Source organism: Prionailurus viverrinus, chromosome D3 (assembly GCF_022837055.1).
Source record: "Prionailurus viverrinus isolate Anna chromosome D3, UM_Priviv_1.0, whole genome shotgun sequence".
Lineage (NCBI taxonomy): Eukaryota > Metazoa > Chordata > Mammalia > Carnivora > Felidae > Prionailurus > Prionailurus viverrinus.
In genome coordinates this window covers 28,491,117-28,511,031 of record NC_062572.1, presented here as the reverse complement: position 1 = coordinate 28,511,031, position 19,915 = coordinate 28,491,117, and the positions used below count along the sequence as shown (strand labels likewise).

General features: G+C 38.3%; 1 protein-coding gene across 9 annotated transcripts in view; it reads right to left on the bottom strand.

Annotated features, from left to right (window-relative positions):
- The window catches only part of LOC125149256 (ankyrin repeat domain-containing protein 26-like), a 112,094-nt gene that overhangs the window by 28,828 nt on the left and 63,351 nt on the right, over window positions 1–19,915 (bottom strand). For 8 of the 9 annotated variants that reach the window (XM_047828101.1, XM_047828104.1, XM_047828102.1 and 5 more), the window contains 4 exons: window positions 19,187–19,322; window positions 6,155–6,368; window positions 4,142–4,325; window positions 1,136–2,092 (listed from right to left, as the gene is read on the bottom strand). In XM_047828101.1, the coding sequence (XP_047684057.1) occupies window positions 1,136–2,092; window positions 4,142–4,325; window positions 6,155–6,368; window positions 19,187–19,322 (1,491 nt within the window). The remainder of the gene's footprint in view (window positions 1–1,135; window positions 2,093–4,141; window positions 4,326–6,154; window positions 6,369–19,186; window positions 19,323–19,915) is intronic. The other variant, XM_047828110.1, reaches the window with a different exon arrangement.

The window sequence follows — 19,915 nt, the reverse complement described above, 5'->3', positions numbered from 1 at the left end:
TTCTAATAGACTCCTATCTCGGAGTAAAGTCAAGTCATTCCAATGGCCCCTGCTTCCACCCCCCTCCCCTGACCTCAGCTCCTACAGCTCTCTCCCCTACTCACTCCATTCCTGCTAAACAAGAATCCTGCAACCCCTCCTTGGTCTGAAAATGGAGATCCAATGCCAACTTAATAAATCACAGAGAGATACACTTCTTTTTGTACTGGACAAACTTATGCCCACATGACAGTAACTGAGCTTCGAAATGAGCAAATTATTTGTAAAAATATTTAAAATAAGTTATAAACAGCAGTGGGAAGATTACTCAAACATGGCTTTCCTGACACTCACCACAGTTGTCCCAAATTATGATGTAGTGTAAAGTAGATACCTTTAAAGAATTAAGAGGTTGTAGGAACACATGATTTGAGACTGAAAATTGAAATTTATGTGAATAAAAATAAAATCATACCAACTTAAAATGCATAAAAAGCTACCAAAGGGAAAGTACTACCAGAAAGAGCACCTATACTTCATTTCATCTGGGAAATCTGAAGTGACTGTCCAGTTAACTCAATTAATTGGATCTAAGTTTCAAAATACTCATTTTACCTTTGAGCATTTTCATTTACCAGCTCACCACAGTAATAAAATGCGGTGGCAAAGATGACAATTATTATTGTAGGGGGGGCCTGGGTGGCTTTCTCGGTTAAGCAAGCAACTCTTGATTTCGGCTCAGGTCATGAATCTCACAGCTCCTGACTTTGAGAGTCCTGTGTCGGGCTCCACGCTGGCAGTGCAGAGCCTCCTTGGCATTCTCTCTCTCTCTGCCCCTCCCCAGCTCATGTTCTCTCTCCGACTCTCTCTCAAAATAAACTTAAAAAAAATATTATTATAGCAGTATAAGACTATCATCTAGTAACAGTTTATAACTTAACCTCTTAAAGTTTCATAGGTGACATAGTATCTGTACTCAAATCAAAACACCTCTCAGGTCTAATTTTTATTTGCTGCATACGAGTTATGCTTTTGGTTGATTTATAGTCTTTTTTTTTTTTAATATTCAACTAGATTCACAAGTCAGCCATAATCAAATATTACCTGAGTTTTCTTTCTGGAAATCTGAAACATTGTTATCTTTCTGGATACTTACTTCTAATTTCCCTTTCTCATTTTTATACTTATACATTCTTTCTTTTAAATGTTTACATTCATCGATTAACTCCTTATTTCTTTCTCCCAGCATAAGACCTTGTTCTTCACGTTTAGCTTTAAGGTATTTTTGGATATTCTGAAACTGGTCTTGCATATTAATCACTAGCTTTTCTTCACTGTCAGCTTGGTTGTGAGCAGCATCTAGTTGCTGTCTAAGCAACATATTTTCACTTTGTAGTTGAGATAACCTTTCCTCGAAGGATTCCTGCTTTGCAATGTATTTATTCACGTTACTTTGTTCCTTCTGATACATGTGTTCAATTTCCATCTTCTGGCATTGTGTTTGGGTTAGGTCCCTTTGTACACATTCTAAAACTAAAGTCTTTTCTCTGAGAGCATCTTTTGTGTGATGGAGCTCAATTTCCAGGGCGTTGAATTTACTTTCATCTTGAGAAAGTTGCCGAGAAAGAACTTCATTGTTATCTTGTAGTTTAGACACATCAAAATTCATCTGGTCCTGTAAGTGACCATCTTCATCTCTTGCTCTCTGGAAAGCAAGTTCTAGGTCTCTTCTTGATGTCTGACTCTCATCATGATTGTGTACAGCAGTAGCCAGTCTAGCACGGTACGATTCAACTTCTGCTTCCAGGCTCTCTTTATTTTGTTTTTCATTCTCCAGTTTAGACTTTAGCCTTGTAATCTCAGCAGTCAGAACATTAAGCTGTCCACTATATCGGAATATTGTTTTTGATAATGTTTCCTCATTCTGCTTTATGGTCTTTTGAAGATTGTCATTCTTTTCCTTTACACTTTCAATGTCTTCACAATATTTCGTTTCCTTTCTCTGGTTCTGATTTTTTATGGTGTCTCTTTCCAGTCTTAGCATGGCGATTTCATCCTGCAACATGTGGTTTTTATGCAACAGATCTTGTATTTCCTCACGACTATCAGAAAGCTAAGTAAAACAAAGGACATTTTCAGATCGCATTCAATAAAATGACATTATCATGCTTTTCTTTGAAATTAAAGCATAACCTATGTTTAAACAATGAAAAGGTTACAGGAGGTGCCAGGGTGGCTCAGTTGGTTAAGTGTCTGACTCTTGATTTTGGCTCAGGGAATGATCTCACATTCTGTGGGTTCGAGCCCCACATCAGGCTCTGTGCTGACAGTCAGGAGCCTGCTCAGGATTCTCACGCTCCCTCTCCCTGCCCCTCCTCTGCTTGTGTTCTCTCTCTCTCTAATGAATAAAGGAACATAGAAGAAAGAAAGAAAGAAAGAAAGAAAGAAAGATTACACTAAGTGAATATCCAACTGGAAAAAAATGAAGCTGGCTCCAAATATCAAATTTTATACAAGCATAAGTTCCCAAAAGTTCAGAACTTTAACTGAAGATAATGAAGGCATGAAAGTAAAAAAGAATTCGTGAGAAGTTTTCAGAATCTCAGAATTGGAAAAGCTGATTTACAACAAACCAGAAGGCCTGAAATAAAAGAGTAATAACTCTGACTACACTTAAAAATTGAGTTTACAGTAGATATCAAAAACACAGCTACCCCACAGTAAAATCGTTAGCTCTGCATCTACTTGGACAGATTAAATTTCCTAAAATGCTTTTCTTTCTGAGGATATTTCATAGATATCTACTTTGCTAACATGTCTATAGTCAGTTATAAGAATAGATCTATTGATAACTGAGAAATCTAGGCAATGTATTATAATAGAAACACTTCTCCATATATCAAAGAACTCATTTCGTTATCACAATTCTAGAATGGAGACATTAAAACGGTGAGGTGCAGGACTCTCCCAAGGTCTTCTCACTTCACAACTAGTGCTCTTGCACCAACCACTGCTACTTCTCTAGTGTAAATACACAAATATGAAAGAAGTCTTGGATTTCAAACTGCTGATAGGAAATAAGGTGAAATGTATACATCTCTTAGAAAATCATGAAATTACTGCTGCAATACCTTGTATTTCCTCTTCATGTTGAAAATAGTATTAAATATAAAAGAGGGGAAAGACACTCCACTATTTTATTAGGAATAAAATACCTATCAATAAATTGTCATTAAGTGTATACCGTAGCATACCGTTGTTTTCAAAAGTTCCTTGTAATGAAAGAGGACGCTACTTGAAGCAAACTGTTACTTTTCTCAAAAGCAGGAGACTTGATACCGAAAATATGATCTGGGAACTGGCTATAGTCGTCCTCCTGTCCATTAGCATAAGTGTTCAACTGATCTATTAATATATCAAGGCAGTGAAGTAACTGTTCAAAACCAAAACACATGTTGCTAGTAGCAATAGTTTTGAGATTAGGGAAAGCTCATCGATTCCTACAGAAAGTAATACAAGCCTCTCCTTTGGATGAGGACATTATGAATGTCACTAGTTGTTGCAGACAAATGCATTTAATCAAGAATATTATTTTATCCGATGAAACAAAAATGCCACCGTCCCCCATGCCCCTCCCCCAAAATATATGTGCTGTTAAAACCCTCTATAGTTTCCGTGATGTACAGTGTTGGGTTTTTAAAATTTATATATACAGACATGGATAAAAAGTAATAATAATTAAAAGAGAGAATGTATACAAATACATACACACATGTACTTCAAAATGACTAAAGAAGATATTTCAGAATTCGTTTTCTTATGAGCCATTTCTAGCACCTTTTGCTTGTAAAAGTGATTGTTTAGACTTCCATCTTGGAATACTCTGGCCTTCTGTTCTGGAGAAAGTTGCCACTGTCACTGCGCTTTTCTACAACCTGGAGATACATTTCATCACGATTTTGGTCTCATACCGTTAAAAAAAAAAATCAAAAGCTGAAGAGGAAAACTTTAAACAAATGTTCCAAGGAACATGATCCCATGTTTTAATTTATATTAAACCTAAATAATATATATTGAATCAAAGGGATACCATAAAATATATATATAATACACTATATAGTATTGATGGAAATATACAATGTTTTCTCAAAAAGTAATTTACCTGATTCAAATGATCTTTTGCGGCCTTCAATTCCATGTTTCGTGTTCTAAGAGTGAGTTCAAATTCTTGTTTTGTTTCAACTTCTTTCTTATATTGGTCTTCTATTCTTCTTAACTTCTCCCTACTTTTTTCATATAACAGATCAGCATTTCTTCTTTTTTCTTCCTCTTGTTTTAAAGTAATTCTGCAATTTAATGTGCTTATTTTAAAATTTGTTTTGTTACAAATAAAAAGTTCCTCTTATGATCTGGTTCCACATATGTTTGCTTACCGTCCAAATGAAATTTCTATGTTCTCAAGTTTTTTTTTTTTCTTTCTAGGGCTCATGTTTTTAATTTGTCACTGCAATCTCTTCCAAAACATATATACCATTGAAAAGAAGCAAGGACAAAGCGTTATGCAACTTAGTTACTTTTAGTCAGTAATAACTCTGGTAGATGTTGTAGGAAAGAAGTTTGAAATTATTCAAGGAAGTGAGAGTTGAAAATTGCCCCTTTTCCCACAGGTATAATTATTCCTCCACAGGACAGATAATTCAGTTACTCATTAAAAAGAGAAGTTGCTGTTTAGAAACAAGTTTATCAATTCACTGGAAATACAATTTCCACTTGATGAAACATTACAGGTACCTCCAAAAATGATGTGCAGTGTAAGAGAGCATCTGCGGATGTTGTTTACACAACACACGCGTGCAGATTACTGTCATCCAAGACTAGACTAGCAAGTCTAATATCTGTTGCCCTATACTTTTTGTTTCTTCTTCCACAACACTTGCAACTTACCTTGTTGATGATTACCTACTTTATGAATCACTTAAAAATCCCTTCTAGAACAACACAGGATACATATCAATTAAGTAAACAATAGAGAGTGATCTGAGCTTTCAGTATACACTTTTGAATTAATTTTATCTACCTATGACAGAGATGTTGGAAAAACTTATCAGCAATCACTTTCCGTATCACTTTTTTAAAAATGTTTATTCATTTTTGAGAGAGAAATGGAGAGCCCATGCAAACAAAGGAGGGGCAGAGAGAGAGAGAGGGAGACAGAAAATCCGAAGTGGGCTCTGCACTGACAGCAGAGTCCTCAATGCGGGGCTCGAACTCAGGAACCCCGAGATCATGACCTGAGCCAAAGTCAGATGCTTGAATGACTGAGCCACCCAGGCACCCCCATTTTCCTTTGTTTAAATTTTTTATTGAGGGAGAGATGACACAAGTGAATGAGGGCGGAGAGAGAGAAAGAGAGACAGAATCCCACGAGGGGCAGAGAGCGAGGGAGAGACAGAGAGAGAGAGAAGAGGGGCTCACCCGAAGTGGGGCTCGTGCTCACCCAAAGCAGGGCTTGAGCTCACCCAAAGCCGGGCTCAAACTCACGAGATCATCCCCTGAGCCGAAGCCAGATGCTTAACCAACTGAGCCACCCAGGCACCCCCACTTTACCTTTTAACCCCTGCCTGTTAAGGATCAAATGGAATCAATTTGGGGGGATTTTACTGTCTTGAGAAAAATGACCATTTTATACTCTGGTGGTAGGTACAGAAATTAATATAAGCTTTCCTGAGAGCAATTTAAAAATATGGATCAAAGACCTTTTTTTAAATTTGTTATACTTTAACCAAATTATATTATATTGAAGAATTTGTTCCAAGTAACCAGAAATGTAGGAACAGATTTATATAAAAGACATTCTTGACAGCACTAATTAAAATACAGAAAGATGAAAAACAAGTAGAATTCAATCTGTTAAATAATGATGTTTCTTGGACTATGGTGGACTTTTACACGGCCATTAAAATTGCGATTTGGAATAGACATTAAATTCTTAGAAGTATTCACTGTTAAGAACGTGCTCTGTTATTTCCAAGAATCTCACACTTCACAACACTAAAGAAGTTTTCTTTCCTGGAAAATCCTATAAGGTTAAGTTTGCAGTTACAAAACTGCCCCTACACATCTGTCATCCAAAAGTAAAGAGTTCAAATATTTCTTTGAAACCGAGATGCTATACCTCAAACAGCATACTTCATGTTCCCATTCCACTTTTTGATGCTCTAACCGTGATGTCACGTCTTTGGCTTCTCGTAGCTCGTTTTGTAGTGCACTAACCGTTTTTTCCATTTTTTTAATTTTTCCCGTAACTCGTTTACAGTGATTTTTGTTAAGTTTCCTTAATCTTTTATAAGAAACAAGTATATTTTGGATTTTTAAGAAGCCAGCAGAATCTGCATCAGAGAAGAAACAGAAACAGAAATAAAATATATGAGTACTTCTTGCATATACAGGACTGTGCATCTTCAATTCACTCATCCACACATTGAATAAATATATACCTTCAATGTAAGACATTATACTCAGCTCTACAGATACACTAGAGAAGACCCCTGGTTCGCGATTAGCTTCAAGTTTGGTGAAGGAGAAAGACAACTCAAACGCTAAGTCTAAATTCAGATAGTTCGTATCAGAAAACGGAGTTCTGTGATCATAACTTGATCCAGATTGGGCCCAGGAAAGATAGATTTCCCTGAGGAAGAGGTAACTCTACTGAGGAATGAAGGATGAGCAGGAGGCAATTAAGCAAAGGAGTAAGACAAGCACTCTCGACGGTCTAGAGCGTGTGCCGAAGTTCCACTGTAATCTGCTTCTGGCCAACATGGAGTAACACGTACTGATTGATCTTCCTACCTGAAGCAGGCAAAACCAAAACAGACAAATTACAATTTTAACATGATTTTCAAGACACAGAACTTCAGACAATGAAGGACAATGATCCCTGGAAACAAACCACGTTAGCCTAACACATGCCCAAGCTCACTGCCTTGAGAGAGTTTTCAGGCTATGACCCAGCAGACATAAATGATTTAAATAGACTCCTCCAGATTCCTTGAGTCGAGGTGACGAAACTGAGAGTCTGGTGAATTCAAGGCACATAGAGATGACAGGTCAGCATCCAGGAGAGGAGAAAGCAGAACACAGAAAGAACCCTGGACATCTGCAGAGGGTCCCCGTTGGCTACTCAGCAGAGTAACAACCAATGCATACATGGAAGGAAGTCATCAAGGGAAAAAAAATCTGAAAAGATAGAGGAAACACTGCCTGGTGCTCCCACAGCACAAGGGACAGTATCTATTCACGTTAGCTAGGATAGAAAAACTCATAATTTGCTTTAGGCTGATCACCATTCTGGACTCATCCAATAATTCGTAATAGCAACACTAAAGGATCCATCTGTTTGTAAGTAACCTAACGATATCTCCAAACAAAGCATGAAAAGACAACTAGAGGCATAGAAGCTATTGTTTTAAAAACCAAATAGCACTTACAGAGATGTAAATTATGTTAGACATGAACAATACGATGGACAGGAATAAACACATATGAGACATCACAAAACAAAAGACTGAAGTTTAACATTGGCAACCTGGGAGACAACTTCAAGGGGGAAATACACAATTGCCCAAAGAAGCAGGGGAAAGGGAGGGGAAAAAAATGGTCCAAATCTTCCTAAACTTCATGAAAACTATAATCCCACCGACGCAGGAAGGATCTGTCTAGGAAAGAAGAGATGGAAGTCAACTATTGTAATTTTCCTAAACTATATACGATGTGGTATAACATTAATGGAAGCTAGACTGTGATGTTTAACCCACAGACTATAAAACCTAAACCAACCACCACAATAGCAAAACTGAAAAGTTCTAGCTAGGAAGCCTAAATGAATAAGTGAATAAGTGAATAAATAAATACATAATAAATGGATAAAACTGAATCATAAAAATGACTCAATTAAAAGAAAGCGGAAAAAGAAGAGAACAGGAACAAGGAGCAGATAGGACAAATGCAAATCAAACAGCATGATGACAGATTCAAATCAACTCTATCAATAATCACAGCAAATGAAAACGGTCTAAAAGCCTCAACTAAGACGCAGAGTGTCAGAATGGATAAAAAAGGAAGACTCAGCTATATGCTACCTATGCAAAATGCACTTAAAATGTCAAGACAGAAATTTGTTCAAAAGACAGAAATATGATATAGCACACTAACACTTGACCAAAGAAGGCTGAGCTAGAGTGGCTATATGAATACCAGACAACACAGTTTCAAAACAAAAAATTATTACCAGCAATAAACAACAGGTCATTGTATAATCATAAAAGGGTCAATTAATAGCAATCTTAAATGTTCATGGATCCGTTAATAGCTTCAAAGTACCTGAAGCAAAAATTGATAGAACCGAAAAGAGAAATAGGCAAATTCACAATTATAGTCTGATATTTCAATAGGCACAACATCAGCAAGGACACAGTAGACTTGACCACCACTATTCTTCCCAAGGATCCATGGAACACTTACCAAAAAAGATGATACTCTGGGTCATAAAATAACTCTTAATAAAAGGAAGAAGTCAAGAGGCCTGAAGTCATAAAAGTGTGTCCCCTGACCACAAAGCAATCAAATCAGAAATCAAGAACAAAAATATCTCTGGAAAACACTCAACTATTTGCGAACTACAGAACACATCAAAATATCCCCTGGGTCAAAGAACTAATGAAAAGAGAAAAAAATTAGAAACGATTCTGAGCTGTATGAAAATGAAACCACAGTAGAATTTGTAGAGTCCTGCTTTAGTAGCACTCACATGAAGACTGATGGCACTGAATGTATACATTAAAAAAGAAGAGGGAAGTGCGATGCTCCTTGCTGCCTTTGTGGCTCCTCCCCTGCTTCCCAGGCGCCCCTCCCCACCCTGCTCCTGTGGCAGTTGTCATCTATTCTACACAAAGTCTCCCCCAAAAGTGGAGAGGAGAAATATTTCTCCCCTCATTCTATAATGCTAACATTACCTGAAACCAAAACTAGACAAAGATACTATAAGAAAGAAAATTCTGTCATAAGCATGGGAGCAAAATTTCTGAAGAAACCATCCACACATCAAATCTAACACTACATTAAAGAGAGGGTGAGTCAACATGACAGAGAAGGAGTGGGACGTGAAATTACCGCGTCCCTCAAACACAGAAGTGAGGCAAGAAGACGTGGAAATCTAGGAATCCAGGCTACAGAGTGACATAAACATCTCCAGGGGCCCAGGAGGACAACTTGCCAGGTCATGGAGATTTTTAATCTATTTTTTCTGCACCTCTTCTGTATCTTCTTCTTCTTCATTTTCCTCTCTCTCTCTCTTTCTCTCTCTCTTTTCCCTCCTTGGATTAAGTTGTATAGTATCTCTGATTCTCTGCCTGGTCAATTTTTTGTCTCTTCTCTTTTCCCTTGCCCCTGTCATTTCTCCCTTTGTATGGGATAAGACATCTTCCATCACCACCACCCCCCACACTGTTTACATTTGTTTCCAAGGTTACATTATGAACAAATCTAAGCACACCTAGTGGAATGGCCAACCCACCAATAGGAGTAGGGAAATAAAGCAACCAGAGTCACAACAACAGAGAGCATGAAACACACTCCAAAAATACCTGTTGAAGGGCCAGGCCCTGGACAGCATATGACCCCTTTTAAAAATAGTAGTGCTCTCAGGTGCAGGACACATGACAGCTAGGAAAACACATAAAGTACTGAACACTGATGAAATGGAAGAATTCTCCTCAAAAGGAACTCCAGGAAGAAATGACAGCTAGAGAACTGCTCAAAACAGATATAAACAATAAATATACCGGTTCAAGAATTTAGAATAACAGTTGTAAGATTAACAGCTGAGCTTACAAAAAAAGCATAGAAGACAGGAGAGAATCTATTGCTGCAGGGATGAAGGAACTGAGAAATAGTCACAACAATGAAGAAATATTGTAAATAAGATGCAATATAAACTAGATGCAGTAATAGCAAGGATGGAGGAAACAGAGGGGAGAATAAGTGATATAGAAGATGAAATTATGGAAAATGATGAAGCCAAGAAAAAGGGTGATAAGAAAATATTAGACCATGAAGGGAGTATTAGAAAACTAAGTGATTCAATGCAATGTAATAATATCCATATCATCAAAGTTCCAGCATAAGAGAGAGAGAAAAGGGCAGAAGGTTTACTTGAACAAATTATAGGTGACAACTTCCTTAATCTGGAGAAGGAAGCAGACATCCAAATCCAGCAGGCACAGACAACTCCCTTCAGATTCAACAGGAATAGGTCTTCTCCACAGCATATCATAGTGAAACTGACAAGTTACAAAGAGAAAGAGGGAATTCTGAAAGCAGGAAGGGACAAACGGGCCTTAACCTACAAGGGTAGACACATATGGGTAGTAGCAGACCTGTCCACTGAAACTTGGCAGGCCAGGAGGGGATGGTAGGAGAAAGTCCATGTGCTGAATAGGAAAATATGCAGCTAAGAATCCTTTCTCCAGCAAGGCTGTCATTCAGAATAGGAGAGATAAGCTTTCCCAGAACAACAAAAACTAAAAGGGCTCATGACCACTAAACCAGCCCTGCAGGAGATCCTCAGGAAGACTATGTGAATGGAATGTTGCCAAGTCTACAAAGGACCAGAAACATCACCACAAGCATGAAACCTACCGACAACACAATGACACTAAATCCATATCTTTAAATAATCACTCTGAATGTGAATGGACTAAATGCCCCTATCGAAACACACAGGGTATCGCGATGGATTAAAAACAACAACAACAAAATCCATCTATATGCTGTCTACAAGAGACTTATTTTAGACATGAGCACACCATTAGATTGAAGGTTAGGGGATGGAGTACCATGTATTATGCTACTGGAAGTCAAAAGAAAGCTGGAGTAGCCATACGTAGATGAGATTTCAAACCACAGACTCTAACAAGAGATGAAGAAGGGCAATACGTCATAGTTAAGGGATCTATCCATCAAGAAGAGCTAACAATTGTAAATGTTGGTGGCCCCAACTAGAGACCCCACAAATATATACATTGACTAATCACAAACATAAGCAATCTTATTGATAATCATATGGAAATTGTAGGTGACTTTAGTACTCCCTTGCAACAATGGACAGATCATCTAGGCAGAAAATCAATAAAGAAACAAAGGCTTTGAATGATACACTGGACCAGAGGGATTTGACAGACCTATTCAGAACTTTTCATCCAACAGCAGCAGAATACACATTCTTCTCGAGTACACGTGGAACATTCTCCAAAACAGATCACACAGTGGGTCACAAAACAGCCCTCAATAAATATAAAAGAACTGAGATCATACCATGCATATTTTCAGATCACAACACTATGAAACTTGAAATCAAACAAAAGAAAAAGTTTGGAAAGCTTCTGAATGCATGGAGGTTAAAGAACATCCTATTGGAGAAAGAATGGGTCAACCAGACGATGAAAAGAGAAATTAAAAAAATATGGAGGCAAACGAAAATGAAAACATGACAGTCCAAACCCTTTGGGATGCAGCAAGGCAGCCCTAAAAGGAAAACACATTGCAATCCAGGCATTTCTCAAGAAATAGAACAATCCAAAATACAAAATCGAACCTCACACCTAAAGAAACTACAAGAAGAAGAGCAAAGAAACCCTACAGCCATTAGAAGAAATAATAAAGATTAGAGCAGAAATAAACACCATAGAATCCAAAAAAAACCAAAACAAAACAAAAAAAAAAACAACCAAAAAACAAAACGCAAAACACAAGAATGCAAAGAACAGATCGGTGAATCTAAGAGCTGCTTTTTTTTTAACGAATAAATAAACTTGATAACCCCCTAGCCAGCTTTCTCAGAAAGAAATGAGAATCCAAAGAGATGAAATCATGAATGAAAGAGATCACAGTCAACACCACAGGAATTCAATTATTAGAGAATACTATGAAAATTTATATGCCAACAAACTGGACAACCTGGAAGAAATGGACAAATACCTAGACAACCACACACTACCCAAACTCAAATGGGAAGAAATAGAAAATTTGAACAGACCCATAACCAGCGAAGAAATTCAATCAATTATCAAAAATCTCCCAACAAATAGGAGTCCTGGGCCAGAAGTCTTCCCAGGGGAATTCTACAAGACATTGAAAGCCGAGTTAATACCTATACTTTTCAAGCTGTTGAACAAAGAAATGGAAGAAAAGCTTCCGGACTCATTCTGTGAAGCTAGCATTCCCTTGATTCCCAAAACAGATAGAGACCCCATTATAAAGGAGAATGACAGGCCAATGTTCCTGATGAACATAGATGCCAAAATTCTTAACAAGATACTAGCAAATCCAATTCGGCAGTGTATGAAAGAATTCTTCACCATGATCAAGTGGGATTCATTCCTGGGCTACAGGGCTGGTTCAATATTCGCAAATCAATCAAAATGATACATCACATTAATAGAAGAAAGGATACGATCATCCATATGATCCTGTCAATAAAAGCAGGAAAAAAACATTTGATAAACTACGGCATCCTTTGCTAGAAAAACCTTCAAGAAAGTTGGGATAGAAGGAACATACCTTAACATCATAAAAGCCATATATGAGAAGCTCGCTGCTAATAGCATCCTCAATGGGGAGAAACAGAGAACTTCCCGCCCCCCCCCCACCACAGGAGATAAGGAACATGAAAGGGATGTCCACTCTCACCAGTGTTGTTTACCATAGTGTTGGAAGTCCTAGCCTCAGCAATCACAACAAAATGAAATAAAACTCATCCAAATTGGCAAAGAAGAAGTTACACTTTCACTTTTCGCAGATGACATGATACTCCACATGGAAAACCCGAAAGACTCCACCAAAAAGCTGCTCGAACTGATACATGAATTCAGCAAAGTCACAGGATACAAAAATCAACACACAGAAATTGATTGCACTTCTATATACCAATAATGAAGCCACAGAAAGAGAAATCAAGAAACTGAGCTCATTTACAATTACACCAAGAACCATAAAATACCTAGAAATCAACCTAACCAAAGATATAAGAGATTTGTATCCTGAAAACTATAGAAAAAATATCAAAGAAATTGAAGAAGACACAAAGAAATGGAAAAACATTCCATGCTCACGGACTGGAAGAAGAAATATTATGAAAATGTCGATACGACCCAAAGCAATCGACACAATCAGTGCAATCCCAACCAACATTGCACTGGCACTCTTCTCAGAGCTAGAACAAACAATCCTAAAATTTGTATGGAACCACAAAAGATCCCAGATAGCCAAAGTAATGTTAAAAAAGAAAACCAAAGCTGGAGGTGTCACAATCACAGACTTGAGCCTCTACTACAAAGCTGCAATCATCAAGAGAGTATACTATCGGCACAAAAAGAGACACAAAGGCGAATGGAATAGAATAGAGAATCCAGAAATGGACCCACAAATGTATGGCCAACTAAACCTTGGCAAAGCAGGAAAGAGTATCCAATGGAAACAAGATAGGCTCTTTAGCAAATGGTGCTGGGAGAGCTGGACAGCACCATGCGGAAGAATGAAACTGGACCAGTTTCTTACACCATACATCAACTCAAAATGGATGAAAGACCTCAATGTGAGAGAGGAAACCATCAAAACCCTAGAGGAGAACACAGGCCACATCCTCTTTGACCTTGGCCACAGCAACTTCTACTCAACACATCTCTGAAGGCAAGGGACATAAAAGCAAAATTGGGCTATTGGGACCTCATCAAGGTAAAAAGCTTCTGCACTGCAAAGGAGACAATCCACAAAATTAAAAGGCACCAATGGAACGGGAGAAGATATTTGCAAATGACATAAAGGATTAGCATCCATACTCTATAAAGAATTTACCAAACTCAACACATGAAAAACAAATAATCCAGGGAAAGAATGGGCAGAAGACACGAATAGACACTTTTCCAAAGAAGACATCCAGATGGCCAACAGGCACATGAAAGGATGTTCAAGGTCGCTCATCATCAGGGAAATACAAATCAAAACCACATTGAGATACCACCTCACACCGGTCAGAGTCGATCAAATTAACAACACAGGAAACAACAGATGTTGGTGAGGATGTGCAGAAATGGGAACTCTCTTGCACTGTCAGTGGGAATGCAGGGTTGGTGCAGCTGCTCTGGAAAACAGTGTGGAGGTTGGTTCCTCAAAAAATTAAAATAGAATTACACTACAACCCAGGAATTGCACTACTAGGCATTTACCCAAGGGATACAGGAGTGCTGATTCATAGGGGCACGTGTACCCCAACGTGTATAGCAGCACTATCAACAATTGCCATATTATGGAAAGAGCCCAAATGTCCACCAACTGATGAATGGGTAAAGAAGATATGGTTTATATATACGATGGCTATTACTTGGCAGTGAGAAAGAATGAAATCGTGCCATTTGCAACAACATGGATGGAATTGGAGGGTAGTATGTGAAGTGAAATAAGGCAGTCAGAGAAAAACATGTTTTTTCCAACCAACCAATCCCAACCAACATTGCACTGGCACTCTTCTCAGAGCTAGAACAAACAATCCTGTTTGTTTTCACTCATATCATGTTTTCACTCATATGTGGATTTTGAAACATATCATGTTTTCACTCATATGTGGATTTTGAAAAACGTAACAGAAGAACATGGGGGAACAGAAGAGGGAAAAATCTTTTCAGACAGGGAGGCAAACCATGAGAAACTTTTAAATGCAGAGAACAAACTGAAGGTTCATGGAGGGGTGGGGGAAAGGGGAGAATGGGCGATGGGCATTGAGGAGGGCACTTGTTGGGATGAGCACTGGGTGTTGTATATAAGTAATGAATGTTGGGAATATACTCCCAAAGCCAAGAGCACAATATATACACTGTATGCTAGCTAACTTGACAATAAATTATATTTAATTAATTAGTTAATTAAACTATAGCCATGTGTGTGTGTGTGCGGGGTGGGTGGTGGAATCTAGCAATACACTAAGGGATAATTTGTTATGACCAAATGGTGTTTATCCAAGAAATGCAGAGTTGGTTTAAGATTCGAAAACCAATTAGTGTTATTCACCATATTAACAAACTTTTAAAAGAGGAAAATTATATGATCATCTCCGTAGGTAAAATAAGGCCCTTGTCAAAATTCAACATCCCATTCCAGATAAAAACTTTCAGCAATCCTGGAATACAAGGGAACTTCAATACGACTTAAAACAAAACAAAACAAAACAAAACAAGTCCTGATAACTCTACAGCTAACGTTACATGTAATGGTAAAACACTGAATGCATTTCCTAGAAGATCAGGAAGAAGACAAGTAGGCCATTCACTGAATGACTTCTCTTCAGCACTATACTAGCAGTTCTAGCCAACGCAATCAAACAAGAAAAAGCTACAAAGGACATCCAAATAGAAAATGAAGTGAAACTGTCTCTATAGCAATGACATGGTCACAAAATAGAAGTTGGCAAACTCCCACCTGTGGGCCACGTTACTTGTTTTGGTAAATTAAATTTTATCAAAATACAGCCATGTCCATTAATGTATGCAGTATCTATTGACTGCCCTTATAGTACAATGGCAAAGCTGTTTAGTTGCGACAGAGAATGTATTGGCTACAAGTCTGCAATATTTACCATTGTTAGTAAAATAGTAATTAAAAATGAATTTTAATGAACTTTGCTTATGTAGAAAATCTGACAGAATTAAGAAAAATGCTACTAGAATTAATGAATTTATAGCGGCACATGGATGACTCAGTCGGTTGAGTGTCTCTTGATTTCAGCTCAGGCTATGATCCCAGAGTCATGGGATGGAGCCCTATGTCAGGCTCGCACTGAGCATGGAAACTGCTTAAGATTCTCCCTGTCTCTCTCTTTCTCTCTCTCTCTCTCTCTCTCTCTGCCCCTCTCCCCTGCTGATGTACTCTCTCTAAAATTAAATATATGTAGGGGCGCCTGGGTGGCTCAGTCGGTTAAGCGGCCGACTTCAGCTCAGGTCACGATCTCGCGGTCCGTGAGTTCGAGCCCCACGTCGGGCTCTGGGCTGATGGCTCAGAGCCTGCAGCCTGCTTCCGATTCTGTGTCTCCCTCTCTCTCTGCCCCTCCCCTGTTCATGCCCTGTCTCTCTCTGTCACAAAAATAAATAAAACGTTAAAAAAAATTTAAATATATGTATACATATAAATTTATCAAGGTTGGAAGATACAGAATCATTACACAAAAATCAACTGTATTTCTATATACTTGCTATAAAGAATCAAAAATTAAAATTTCAGGGCACCTGGGTGCCTCAGTTGGTTAAGCACTGGGCTCTGGCTAAGGTCATGATCTCAACGTTGGTGAGTTCAAGCCCCATGTCGGCTCTGTACTGACAGCTTGGAGCCTGGAGCCTGCTTCAGATTCTGTCTCCCTCTCTCTCTGTCCCTCCCCAACCCATGCTCTGTCTCTCTCTCAAGGGTAAACATTACAAAAAATATTTAAATTTAAGATATATTATTTACAACTGCACTGAAAATAAAAAATAATCACAGTTAATATCATAAAAGACAGAAAGACCTATACATTAAAAACTAAAAAATATTACTGAGAAAATTTTAAAAGACCTATATCAAGGGAGAGATATATCCTCTGTTCAGGGGTTAAAAAATTCAATATTGTCAAGAAGTCAGTTCTCCCCAAATAAATCTGTAGATTCAACATAATCTAAACTTCATTTCCAGAAGACCACCAGAGTTGGGGTTTTGTTTGTTTGTTTTTTAAGAAACTGACAAACTGATTCTAAAATTCACGTGGAAATGCAAAGGATCCAGTGTAGCAAAAGAACACTGAAAAGAACCAAGCAGGACGACTAACACCATGTAATTTCAAAAATTCTTATAAACTGGCAGTGATTAAAACAGCATAATATTGGTACAAAGATGGCCAAAGAGATCAATGAGACAGAATAGAGCCCATAACTAAGCCCACACATATATGGCCAACTGATTATGACAAAGGAGCAATGGCATAAAGTGGAGAAAACACAGCCTTTTCAATAAATGGTGCTGGAACAACTGGATATCCATATGCAAAAGAATGAACTTGTATCCATACTTTATATCATAAAAAAAAGAATATAAAATGGGCCATAGATCTAAATGTGAGACCTCAAACTATAACACTTCTAAAAGAATGCATGAGAGAAAAACTTTGTGACCTTGTGCTAGGCAAAGATTTCTTCGATATGAAAACCAAAAGCAACAATCATACAAGAACAAATGAATGCATAAACTGGACTTCCCCAAAAAGAAAAACTGCTCTTCAAAAACACTATTGAGAGAAGGAAAAGTCACAGACTGGGAGAAGAAAAACCTTGCAAAAAAAAAAAAAGAGAGAGAGAGGTGATAAAGGAACTGTATCTAGCTCTTTCCACCATCTTTCTGTGCCACCATCATGATGCATGTGAATGTCGTGGCAGATGCTCCCCAAAGCATCACAATACTGAAAAGAGAAGCAAACGCCAGGTTCTTACTAGGCCGTGCTCCAAAGACATTGTCCACTTTCTAACTGTGATGATGAAGCATGGTTACACTGGTGAATTTAAAAATTGATGATCACAGAGTTGGGAAAATTGTTGTGAACCTCACAGGCAGGTTAAGCAAGCATGGAGTGACTGGCCCCAGAACTGATGGACAATGCAAAGATCTAGAAAAGTGGCAGAATAATCTGCTCAGTTTGGTTTCATTATACTGACCACCTCAGCCACAGTCATGGACCATGAAGAAGCAAGATGAAAACACACAGAAGGGGAAATCCTGGGATTCTTTTTCTAGGGATGTAATACGTATGTGCAAATAAAATGCCTCAATGGAAAACAAAAACAAAAACAACCACAAAAAGACAAAAAGAAAACGAAATAAGAAGGAACTGTGTCTAGAATATACAAAGAATTCTGAAAACTCAACAAGTAAGAAAACAAACAAATTCTTAAAATAAAAAAAAAAGATTTGGGGGCGCCTGGGTGGCGCAGTCGGTTAAGCGTCCGACTTCAGCCAGGTCACGATCTCGCGGTCTGTGGGTTCGAGCCCCTCGTCGGGCTCTGGGCTGAGGGCTCAGAGCCTGGAGCCTGTTTCCGATTCTGTGTCTCCCTCTCTCTCTGCCCCTCCCCCGTTCATGCTCTGTCTCTCTCTGTCCCAAAAATAAATAAACGTTGAAAAAAAAAATTTAAAAAAAAAAAAAAAGATTTGGACAATTCAAAGAAGATATACAGATGGCAAGCAAGCATGTGAAAATATGGTCAACATCGTCAGTTATTAGCAAAATGTATATTCAAACCATAATGATATAGAAAATATCCATCCGAATGGCTAGGATTTAAAAAGCTGACAATACTAAGTGTTCATGAATATGTATGTAGGAATTGGTGCTCTCGCAGACTGCTGGTGGGAATGGAAAACGGTATAACTCCTTTAGAAAACGATTTGGCAGCTTCATAATAAGGGAATAGAAAGGGACATGAGATTTTTCAGGGTGATGAATATGTTAACTGTCTGGATTGCGGTTATCGTTTCATACGTGTAAACATATGTCAAAACTATCAAATGACACATTTCATATATGTGCAGTTTACCTAACCAAAGCTGTTGGAAACGACAAGCTCTTTCACAGGAAGAAACGTCTAAAACAGTGGATAAGACACAGACGGAAAGAAGGATGTCAAACAATACAAGATGAAGCCAGAGGACCGTGGCCTTTAACCTAATAGCAATGAGAAGTAACAGCTAAGCTTGAAGCAAGGAGGCAACATGATGAAATACACATTTTTTTAAGTATATACTAATTATGGTTGCAGTGCAGACCAAGGTCCTGGGAGGTTGAACGGCAGGGAAAACGGTCCTGAGGTTATCTCAGTCATCTAGGAGAAAAATAATGACCTGACCTGGGTGAAGGCACAGAAGACAAGCAGAGTTAACAAACACATTAGATGTGCCATTCCCACTAAGAAAGGTACAGTAGAAATGATGACTCTTTGGCTGAGAGGATACAATAGTTCTCCTTTGATTTTAATATAAAACATATTTCTGAGAGGAGCAGCTCTACAATACAGCAGTGTTCTATGGTGCAGTACTAGGCAAGGTGTGCACATATGACTACAGCCATATACGTAAAAAGGCCTCCTACCTTTACAATCCATGCCAAGTTGTTCAATCAGCAACATGAAATTCTTAGAGTAAGGCAACCCACAATCCTCTGAGGCTGTTTCAGATGACTGAATGAGGTCGACAAGGTCATCCTTAGAAGTAATTTGCTTTTTGACCTACAAATAAAGAATACCATTTCAAAATGTCCCCCAAATATTTATAAAATATACAAGGTGTAGACAAGTGATAAATACCCATCTTTTTATAAAAGCAAACACAGGGGCACCTGAGTGGCTCAGTCGGTTGAGCATCCGACTCCATTGTGGCTCAGGTCATGACCTCAGGGTTCCTGAGATTGAGTCCCATGTTGACCTCCACAATGTCAGCATGGAGCCTGCTTGGGATTCTCTCTCCCCCTCTCCCCATGCCCCTCCCCCACTTGTGCGTGCTCTCTCTCAAAATGCATTTTAAAAATAAGTGAATAAACATTTAAAAGCGAAAGCACAGAGACTTTTTATGTTTTTTATTTTTTTATATATATATGAAATTTATTGACAAATTGGTTTCCATACAACACCCAGTGCTCATGCCAAAAGGTGCCCTCCTCAACACCCATCACCAACCCTCTCCTCCCTCCCACGCCCCATCAACCCTCAGTTTGTTCTCAGTTTTTAACAGTCTCTTATGCTTTGGCTCTCTCCCACGCTAACCTCTTTTTTTTTTTTTTTCCTTCCCCTCCCCCATGGGTTCCTGTTAAGTTTCTCAGGAT